Source organism: Rhododendron vialii, chromosome 8a, assembly GCF_030253575.1.
Source record: "Rhododendron vialii isolate Sample 1 chromosome 8a, ASM3025357v1".
NCBI classification, from domain to species: domain Eukaryota; kingdom Viridiplantae; phylum Streptophyta; class Magnoliopsida; order Ericales; family Ericaceae; genus Rhododendron; species Rhododendron vialii.
The window spans coordinates 10901700-10913275 of record NC_080564.1 but is presented as its reverse complement, the minus strand read 5'-3'; the positions used below and the strand labels follow the sequence as shown (position 1 = coordinate 10913275).

General features: G+C 36.7%; 1 protein-coding gene across 2 annotated transcripts; it reads right to left on the bottom strand.

The window, feature by feature from the left end:
• Window positions 1-514: 514 nt before the first annotated feature.
• On the bottom strand, window positions 515-8205 carry LOC131336575 (uncharacterized). 2 transcript variants are annotated; one of them, XM_058372463.1, is made up of 5 exons: window positions 7935-8205; window positions 7587-7849; window positions 6332-6425; window positions 4311-4422; window positions 515-1063 (listed from the first exon to the last, which is right to left on the bottom strand). In XM_058372463.1, the coding sequence occupies exons 1-5, from the start codon at window positions 8068-8070 to the stop codon at window positions 847-849; spliced, it is 822 nt and encodes a 273-aa protein (XP_058228446.1). In that variant the 5' UTR covers window positions 8071-8205; the 3' UTR covers window positions 515-846. The 2 variants fall into 2 exon arrangements, with proteins under 2 accessions (XP_058228446.1, XP_058228447.1); XM_058372464.1 differs by having other exon boundaries at window positions 7590-7849; window positions 7935-8202.
• Between the last annotated feature and the right edge of the window lie 3371 nt (window positions 8206-11576).

The window sequence follows — 11576 nt, the reverse complement described above, 5'->3', positions numbered from 1 at the left end:
GTGCATATTTTCAAAATATTTGTGTAAAAGTTATAATTTTTTATTTTTTTAATTTCTCTTGTCGAAACAAACCAATAATACATAAAAAATTAACGCAAAATTAATAAACGCAAAACTTTATAAATAAGAGGAAAATAAAAAAATCATAGTACCATTTTTAGGTCGGTGAAAACACCCTAAGTCTTTTCACACAAAAAGTGACAAAAACTCTTGTCACGTCCATATTTCATGGTACATGAGTCATGAAAGATACTTGAGACGGACAGTACACCAAGATTGTGCGTCCTTAATTAGAACACGAAAACCTTTTACCACCCATGCAACCCTGCCCCCATTCTATGCCCAGTGGGCCCTATGATCTGATGCTCCCTTTGCCCTACTTGAAAGGTTCATTGCTGTTCGGCTAAGATACAATTTGAGATGTCCATTGTTCGCCATGGAAAGTCGAGATCGGCCCAACACGTTGGGGACAGCAGGGACAGCATGCACCTGGCTTCTTGCAAAACACAAACAATTTCTAAACAGTAAACACTAACTCAAATTCTTGCAAAACACAAACAATTTCTAAACACTAACTCAAACTCTTAACATGACTTCCTTCCAAGGCCCCTTCACTAAATACACTTTCGAAGACACGTGTGTGCAGTTATCCACTGCGTGTGGATTTCAAGTACAAGACCCTGTGATCGAACGATTCTGAACACGTTTATCTCCAGCTATGTCCGTAGGACTGCTCATCATCCAATAGTTATATACTAGTAACAAACTTCACTTGAGAGGACTATTAAAAAAATACAAACTTCACTTAAGAGAGAGGGAGATGGGTGATTAGATGCAAGTACGAAATTAGAAGAATCTGGAAGAAGTGGAAGAACGAAGATCTATCTCTTGGGTCCAAGCGGTCCGGTCCTGATTGTGCAAGTGCCAATAGGTCAGGGCCACCGCGTCTGGGTCCATAGACCCGTCCCCTCCACCGCCACCGCCACCGCCGCCTTGTTGATGTCGATGTTGCTGGTGGTGGTTCTCCCCTGTCAACAACCGTTGCTGCGACGTTGAGGGTCCCCTGCAACCGGCTCAATTTATTAGCCATGTATGTCATCTCTCAAGTCATCCCTCATTGACTATGTTATTGTAAATTTTTTTGTATAAATTTTTTTTTGGTATTTTTTATTTTTCACAAATTTTTGTTTAGCTTTTCTTGTCATATTTGTAGAATTAATTATTTGTCTCGACGAGAGGAATCATAAAAAGTATCAAAAATTTAGACTGATGTTGGAAAAAATTTAATATAAGATGACACTTTAGACACACAAAAAATATATATTATATATAGTTGTTTGGTATTTTTTACTTTTTAGATTTCTTTCATCGAGAAGGAAGATTAATCCCAAAATAATTATGTGAATCTAACAAAAATTTAAAAAAGACAAGCAAAACATACAAAACAAAGTGAAGAAAAAAGTTTAAAGGACAAAGCCTGATAGCTTTATTGAGATCTAAGACTATGTTTGGAACATATAGAAAGGAAAATAAAAGAGAAAAAAAATGAGAGGAAAAATTTATTATTCACTAAATTTGAAATTTTTATTTTTTTCTTTCTTTTTCTTCCGACCAAACAATGTAAGGATATTTTTTTTTAATTTTCATTTCTTTTCCTTGAATTCCAAACATGGCCTAAATTTCGTCATCAAGGGAAAGTAACTATGTTTAAAAGAAAAAGAAAAAGAAAGTAAACCTAGTAACTACACCCTCCGTCCATTTTTTTAGAGTCCAATATTTCATTTTCGGCTGTCCCTTAATAAGTGTCCATTTTGTAAAGTTAATGGGTAAAAGTTGGTGAATTTTTCATTTTGCCCCTAAAAGTATATTCCATTTTGAAAAGTTGGTGAGTAAAAATGTAATGATAATGTTTTCATAGAGGGTAAGGAGAGAAAGTGGAGGTAAAAGTTGATGTGAAATGTGTAATGATTATGTTTTTTTTAATAAGTTGAAATTACGAAGCAGGACACTTAAAAAGGGATGGAACCTTGCTCATCGTTACCACGAGGGAAAAAACGGTCTCTTCAACGGAAATAGACCATGGTCCATGGGTACGAGAACTGACGGGCACGCGGGACCCACTCCGTGCCTTGCAGAATGATCCGAGCCGTTCTATAATTTTAAAATAGAAAACCGAGTGAGGCCGAGAAAAATCAGCTCAGTCTAATATTGTAAATTTTCGATCTAATCTTCCGTTTATTTATTCAGATTTAGGATCCATGAAAAAAATGAAAGATTAGATCGAGTACCTATACATATCGGATTGAACTGATTTTTTACGAACTCATTCAGTTTTTTATGATAAAATTATTGAATGACTCGGACCATTTATATAAGACCCGAAGTGGATCCTACGTACGTGCTGTCGGTTCCCATGGCCGGTTTCCCCGGCTTTTCAGTAGAAATTGTGTGATGATTTGACTTGTCCCTAGCCAGAGATTTTCTCCGGTATACGTCATCTATTTTAATCCACAAGTAGGACTGTAGGAGTAGTATTTAATCACCACATGAGCATCTTCCACGGAGAGAGAGTGAAAAAGAAACATTGACTGGCGGCTCTACATTAGAGCTAAGTGACCACCCGATATTTTTTTGGAGTAAGTGCTATTGGTACCAACCATTACCATACCACAAATGGAGCGACGGCTGTTCCGGGCCAACTCCGGCCACCGGGTGGCTGATTCGAGCCGTTTAAAAATTTTGGGCCAACTCCGGCCACCGGGTGGCTGATTCAAGCCGTTTAAAAATTCTGAAAAAGAAAACAATGGGGCTTGTGTATATAAGAAAAAATAAAGTGTTTGAATTAAACACCTACACATATTGGATGCTGTTGATTCTCGCGAAGGACTGATCGTTGTTTTTTTTTTTTTGAATTTTTGGACGGCTCGAATCGATCGTCCAGTGGCCGGAGTTGGGCCGGAGTGGCCATCGGTCTATTTGCGATATGGTACCCGTCGATACCAATAGCTTTATTGATTTTTTTTTGTTTAGAGTATATGTAACATTTCTTGTAATTGTATTTTAGCCATTTCTTGAACACTCAACTCAAAAATATTTGAACACCCTATCCAAAAAATCATCCCACAAATCAATCCAATGTAGTAAAGAGCAATTTGTGCGATCGAATGGGAAACCCAGCTCCACAAATCAATCCAATGTAGTAAAGAGCAATTTGTGCAATCAGATGAAAAATAAGAGGATGAATGATTGAATGATTACTTATATTAATACTGATGGAGTATTTGATATCGTTGTTATTGAGTATATTATACAACGGTTTAAAAATACAAAAAACTCGTCAATGGAAATTATAAATATCCTAATCCCTCCGTCTCTAAAAATTAGTCTACTACATAAAGACGTGCAATTTTGAATAAAAAATAAATTACTTTCATACAATTTTTCAAGTTCCTTCCGAAAAAATATAAAAAATGTAAATGCAAGTATTTTGTTTTTCGATTCATTGCACGTCTTTTCGCAAAGGACTAACTTTTTGGGACGGAAGGATTATAATTTGCTATTTTGGATTTTTTGGTAAAGTTGTGGTTTTTAAGGGCGTGTTTGATAACAGATTTCGTTTTGAGAGATTCATAATGAGGTGGGATTAGGATTGAGATTGATAATGAGGTGAGATTATTAATGAGAAGATGAATCTTTAATTCATGTTTGTTTTGGACAGAATTATATTATAGATTTGTAAATAACATGTTTGTTTTGAATATGATAGGATAAGATAGTGAATAAAATTTTCTTTCCAACCTTAATCCCATGGGAACCACCTTAATCCCATGGGATAGGATTGTTAATACCAACCCCCCATGGGATGAGTAATCCCGTGGATTTGTGAGATTCGTAATCCCCTAGTATTATCAATCCTGAGATTTGTGTTCTTTTTAGTTTTCAAAAAGAATTTCTCAAAAAATTCTCCCTAAATTCCTTCTACTTCTATTATTTCTCTTTCTATCTCTCTTCACTTATTACCCTTACTATTTTTCAAAAAACTTTTCAAAAACTAAACCAAACACAGCCAAAAAAGAATTTAAAAGCTCCCATTGGATTTACAATCCTATCCCAAGCTCCATTCTTGCTATCAAACAAGCCCTAGAAGTAATAGAGATTTTTAAACACTCTTCTTAAAATTTCTAGAGCTGCCATTGGAGACATGAAAAGAAAAGCGAGATTATGGGGATCTTGATATTCAGGAATCTGTTCGTTATTGGCCTTACAAAATAAACAAGACACAAACAATATTTGCAGAATTGGGCAAGAACCTGGGTGAGCCGACGATGCCGTCAATGATCACGTGCGCCACGTGCACGCCCAGCCCTTGGTACTCTCTTGCCAGGCATTGTGACAAACCTCTCAAAGCAAACTTCCCACAACCTGTTAAAAAATACTCACATGGAGGAATCACAGCACAAAAATTCAGAACCAAGCCCGTCGTTTTGCCAAAATAAGAACACTACGGTCTTGCAGGCCTCCGTCTAGTTAAGAGCTCGTTCCAGAAAACAAATAAGAACTTATTTTTTGTTCAATAATAAGGGTTGTTCCAAAAAAATAAGAAAGTGGTACTTATTTTTTCAGAATTTACATAGGTACCAATGGGTGCCGGGGAGGAAAATCATAGCGACGGCCTCGCTGGGCCGTCTCCGGTCACTGGACGGCCGATCCGAGCCGTCCAAAAATTCTTTAAAAAAAATCGAGAGGGCCAACGCGGAAATCAACGGCATCTGAGGTGTCTAGAGTGCTTGATCCGAGCACCCCTTTTCCGCGTAGGATGCTTGATCATATATACACGGAAAAAGGGTGCTCGGATCAAGCACCCTACATACCTCGGATGCCGTTGATTCCCACGTTGGCCCCCTCGTTTTTTTTTATAGAATTTTGGGACGGCTCGGATCGGCCGTCCGGTGGCCGGAGACGGCCTGGCGCCGGCGGAGGGATGGCGCGGCCGCCGGTACAATTTTCCTTCGCCGGCGCCCATTATCATAGCAACAGTCTTATTTTTTGTATAAAGCAACTTCAAGCTCAAAAATCATGTGTTTACGCAAATAATTTTCCTACCACTATGGATCTTGTTTGATAGATCTCATTGAAATCTTTAATACGGTGCAAAAAATATTGAATTTTTTTTTTCATTTACATTATTTTTTAGTTTAAAAATGTGAAATGAATTTTTTATTTAAGTTTTGTGGAATGACCCTTCTTATTTTTGAATGAGAAGTGACAAAATAAGTATTTATTTTTTAAGAAGGTTTCCAAAACGGAGCCTAAGTATATAATGACAAACAAGTTCGTATATCAATACACATCTTACGGATATCAATACAATTTCTACGTACCCATTATCCTACACCTAATGGTCGAAGGTTATAGCAATTTTCATGTTTTAATGAAAATCCCGGGTGACCACTTTTTTTTATAGCATTGCTCAAATAAGTATTGTGACCCATATTTTTTTCACATAAGTATTTATTTTTTGAATTAAATATAATATATTGTAAGAAAATGACCTATTTCATGAAGAGATAAATAAGTTCTTAAAAAATACTAAGGCCCCGTTCCATAACACTTTCTTAAAAAATAAGTACTTATTTCATATTTTCAAACTCAAAAATAATATAAATGAAAATTTTTTTTAAAATTTTTTTTGCACTGTATTAAAGATCTCAATGAAATCTATCAAATAAGATCCATATTGATAGGAAAATTATTTGCGTTAGCACGTGATTTTTGAGCTTAAAATTGCCTTCTTAAAAAATAAGTACTTATTTTCCTTTCCGGAACGGAGCCTAAAAGTCTTAGCAAAATGGGTCCTAATGGGTCCTAAGACTAGTTTGGACCCAATTTACTTTAGTGATATTTTTTTTTTATCTTTATATTCATACAAATTTCGAGAGGAACCATAAAGATGAAGAGAACTCAAATCTTTCTAACTTTTTCGTCTAAATTTTTTATCACAATTTGAAAATACTAATCGGGTCTCGATCAATGATTAATCTAAGACTTAGAATACGAATCTCACAAAAAATTAACAGAAACGATTAGGAAGTATAAAATACTCAATTTTGTCCAAACGCACCCTTAATTACGAAACGAGACGATTCCCCAATTATGAAAACTCGGGCTTGTTCGTTTGGGAAATTTAAAACCACTACGCACGGTCCCCAATACATTTTCTCAATCTATCTCTCTCCACTCAAATCTTCTTCAATACCTCTTTTAAAACCCAAAACGAACAGAACAAAACCTCGATTTGACTACGGAAGAGTATTGTGAATGTCAAACTTACATAATTCGGAGAAACCAGCAATGCCGTTGAGAGAAGCCGAACATCCGGTGAAGAGTATTGTCCCTCTTCCTCTCTCCACCATCCCCGGAAGCACCTTGAAATGCGAAAAAAATCGAACCAGAATTACATAGGTACAATGTTTCCAAATAAGTTCTCTCGCACAAACCCTTTGTTTTTTTTGATCCTCCACAAACCCTTTGTTCAAAGCTTTGTTTGGAACTAGGAGAAAGAGAAAAGAAGGAAAAGTTAAAAAAAAAATTCTTCCGCTTGTTTGATTTGAGAAAGAAGAGGAGAGAAAATGGATAAAAACAATATTATAGGAATAGCAAAATTTTCCCCTTACTTTTCTCTCATTTTTCTTCTTGATTATTTTCTCTCTCTCTTCTTTCACTTTCCATATGTTTGGTTCACTTTCCACATGTTCCAGACAGAGCATAAAAATCACTAGACACAAGGCAAGCGGAAAAAAAGCTATCTGAGTTCTCTCATTTTTTTTCTTGACTATTTTCTCTTCTCTCTTCTTTCACTTTCCACGTGTTCCAAACATAGCATAAAAATCGCTACGCGCAAGTCAAGCGAAAAAAGAAAAAAAAGATGTCTGAGTTCTCTCATTTTTCTTCTTGATTATTTTCTCTTTTCTCTACTTTCACTTTCCACATGTCCCAAACAGAGCATAAAAATCACTAGGCGCAAGCGGGAAAAAAGCTGTCGAGTTGTCTTAACGCACGCCTAATGCCTATTAAGGGGTGTTCGGACAAATAAGCCAAAATGGCTTATTTTTTGTCTTTATTCAAAAAAAATTCATATCACTTGGCTTATTGTCATTTTTTTTGGAGATTATTGCATCCTCACGACAAGAGGAATCTAAAAAGTAAAAAATTTTAACCGAAATCCAATTTTTTTTGAATAAAGACGAAAGTAAATCAATAAGCTAATTTTTTCGTCTTTATTCAAAAAAAATTAGATTTCGGTCAAAAATTTTTACTTTTTAGATTCCTCTTGTCATGAGAATGCAATAATCCCAAAAAAAATGACAATAAGCCAAGTGATACGAAAAAAATTTAAATAATGACAAAAAATAATCCATTGTGGCTTATTTGTCCGAACGGACCCTAAGTTGTTGGCTGCCTAATCCAGGCCGTGTTGAACAACGCCTAGGCGGGTGCCATTTGCACTAGGTGGCCGATTTCTAGAACACTAGCACAGACGGAGTGAAAATGCAAAGTCAAATTAGACAGAGGGAGTACTATACTACTACCTGTTGGGCGCAATGAAAGGCGCCGACCGAAGAGACGGCGAGGGATTTCTCGAAGGCGTCGATGCGGATGTCGGCGAAGTTGGTGGGTACTGGAGGGATGGGCTGGTAGGCGTTGTAGACGAGTACTTCCACAAAGCCTAGGGAGAGTACCCCTTCGAAGGCCTCTCGAACGCTTCGGGAGTCGGAGCAGTCGATTCGGATAGCGAACACTTGCGATTTCTCCTCCCGTGCTATCTCGTCCGCGAATCTCGACAATCTCCCTGTAAACGACGAGCTCATGAAGACCAACATATACAGTATATATGTACAAGAGATCGATATGTAGAGAGAGAGTGAGAGAGTTGCCTAGGTCACGGGCGAGGATGGCGACGGTGTAGCCTTCGTGAGCGAACTTGCGGGCGATGGAGCGGCCGAGGTTGGGGCCGACGCCGACGATGGCGGCGATACTTCTCGAGGAGGCGGAGCTCGCCATGCTGCGCATCTTTCCTTGCAACTTTGAGAGCGTGGATCGCTGTGTGTGTGTGTGTGAAAGGAGAGAGAGAGAGATGAAAAGCTTGGTTGTGGGAGGAAGGAGGAACCGTCTCTTCTCATGTCGCTGTCAGACAGCGGATGACAACATATACGTAAGCGTACTACTATTTTTGAAGGAAGGCATGAGGGTAATTTCACCTGTCAAACTCATCTAGGCAATTGCTAACTAGGGAGAGGTAAAGTGAACCCTTTAAATACAGACACACAAATCCAAACTCCCAATATGGGAGCCAGCCCATCTGACGCAGGCCCAAGACCCTCGCCGCGAAACACAGCACAACGACGGTGGGCCAAATGGGCCTACACAAGAGGTCGGGAAATATAGTACGTAAGCGTACTATATGATTGGGGATTTGGGGTACAAGAGGGAATTGCATTTTAGTGGTATTGAAGACAAAAATACTCCTCCCTTCTCTCCTGAATCGGAGGCAATTTAGGTTCATATATGGGACAACTTAAGGAGCAATTTAGGTTCATATACGGATTGCGTTCATACATAGGACAACTTAGAAGACAATTTAAATTCATACACGGAACAACTTAGATCCAATTTAGTCGTTAACAAAGTGCAATAGTTAGAACACAGACACAGGGCAATGAACTTCTAGAAGGGAGCAATTTAAATGAACAAAACAGGTGCGATAAATGTTCATTAAAGGAGCAATGGTTCGCTACAACAAGTATCTTAGAGTAATGACTTTAATTTGATTTGCAGAAAGAAACAACGTTGAAAATGGAACCGGGTATGCTCCATCTGAAATTTTAGAGAGAGAAATCTTAAAAAAGAGAGAGATTGGGAGATAGGAGTGTTGAATATGGAGGAGCTTGTGGAAAGGTTGGAATCGGCCGTGGCGCAGTTAAAGGTGATTTCAGGTGTGTCATTGGAGGGTGGTGGAGATGCGGCGGCGGCTTCTTGTTCTTGCCATCGAGACTCTTACCCTGAGCCAAGCTCTGGTATGGCTTGGAGCTTTGCGTCAATTGCTGAGTGCAACGGTTTGTACTCTTCGTGAGTTTGAAGGAGGAATATAACGGGGGTATATTCGGTAAACGAGGCGGTGGAGTGGTGGAGAGAGGTGAGATTGGAAGAAACCCAATCGGGTCGGTGGCGGGGAAAAGGGGGAAAATAGGAGGAAGTGATTTGGGTTAGGGTTTGGGATATGTGGGGGTATATTAGACATTTTGCTTGGCCCTTTCCATGTATCTCAATTACTTTTCTCCCTTTCATTTCTAGAGCAATTTTATGAAAACTTGTCCATAAGTTGTGAAATGTTTGCCCATGGACCACTATCTTGCAATTCCCCCTATATGATTCATCGACCGAGGGTTGGCTCTATTGGCTGGATCCGGGGATGCTGTAATGCACCCTTGTGTAGTGTGTGTATAGGGCGGCACATAACCATTGATCTTATCAATCAACGGTTCAAATTAAAAATAATCTTTTACCGGTAAAAGATATTTATTACCTGTCAAAGTTAAAAAAACACATCGCAACCGTTAATTGATGAGATTGACGATCTGTGTGCCACACTACACACACAATACACCGGGGTGCACTACCGGTTCCAGGCTTATGATTCCAAGATAAGTAAGATTTCAATTAAATATTTAGGGTGAGTTTACCTAAATTTTTTTTTTTTTTGGGCATAAAAAAGAACTTCATTGATATAAAAATAGATAATACAAGAGAAAGAGAGTTCTCCTAAACTTATACTAGTAAAAAAAATTAGGTTAGTTTTGTTCTTATTTTTTGAATTTTTTTCGCTTTTGTTAGTTTTGTGCTAACTTTTTGTGAATTATTAATTCGTCTCGACGAGAGGAATCAAAAAAGTAAAAAAATTTACTTTTACCCAAGTATTTTGAAAAAATAACTACTTTTTAGCAAAATAAGTGAAGTGCAATAAGTTGACTTATTTTGCTAAAAAGTGATTATTTTCCGAAATATTTGGGTAAAAGTAAAAAAAAAATTCACTTCTCCTATTCTTCTCATCGAGACGAATTAATAATCCATAAAAATTTGGCGCAAAACTAATAAATGCGAAAAAAATCAAATAAGGACAAAATCAACTTAATTTCTTGTAAATTTAGGAGAACTCACCTTGCTTAATTTAATCTTTTGTATAAATACCTATTGAGAGGTACAAATTGCATATAGCTCTTATTATTAATGGAAAATAATTTTGTCACTCCCTTTTTTATTAATGTCACTCCTCTGCAAGTGTATATCAAAAATACACTTGTAGGGGAGTGACATTAACAAAAAAAATGAGTGGCAAAATCAACAACCTTTATGCCCTGTTCCAGAAACCTTCTTAAAAAATAAATAGCTTATTTCATATTTTTAAACTCAAAAATAATGTAAATGAAAAATAATTTTTCAATTTTTTTTTGCATCGTATAAAAGATCTCATCTTCAAATAAGATCCATATTGCATATTTTTAGATTTCAATAAACTCATAATTTTTTAACTTGAAATTGCCTTTTTAAAAAATAAGAATTTTTTTTCCTTTCTGAAACGGGCAAAACTTATATTGACCGATGATGTGAGAAAATTTGGAATCCAACACGTGGAATGGACTGATCTCCATCAATTTACCCTAGTTTTCCAAAGTAATTGAACAGAATCGAGTGGGGAACTTTTGAAATTCTAAACATTTTTTTGACCTTTTCGGAAGATAAAATTTGAAGACTTTAGAGATATTTTCGGTAGTGAATAAGTTGTTTCCGATAGTAAATAAATTGTAGATAGGTATGTGAATGTATGTGAGCAAAAAAGTTATTGAGAAAGAAATTATTGATGACAAGTTGTTAATTAATGTGAATAAGCTGAAATGCCAAAACTTTTTGATTAATATGAACGAGATGAAAAAATGACCCAAGTTTTTCCCAAAAAAGCCTAGTGAAAACGGGGCCTTACTCGGTGTTGTGAAGGAGAATAAGGTCAGATTAAGAAGGTTAATCCATTCCACTAAACCTTTTTAAAAAATAAGTACTTATTTTTTATTTTCAAACTTAAAAATAATGTGCTTACGAAAATATTTTTTCATTTTTTTTGCATCATTTAAAAGATCTCATCGAGATTTTTCAAACAAGATCTATATTATATATTTTTAAATTTCAATAAGCCCCTATTATTTTTAAACTTAAAAATTGCAAAAAAAAATACTTATAAGTACAACTGAGGAGATGAACCTAGGACGTATGCAACCATTGGACCAATTGCTCCAGCATTAATAGAACTAGTGTATGCCCGTGCTTGAAGGCACGGTGCAACATGTTTCGGTCATACGCTTGGTGATATGGGAGAGAGCAAGGGAAAAAGATATGTTGGTCCTGTAATGATTTGATCACATTGTTACCTAGGGGAAAAGGATGTGCTGGTCTGTAGTGATCTAATCAAACAATACCATTCAAACGAAAAAGGAACAAAGTCCATAATAAATAAACTCTCAATTGGA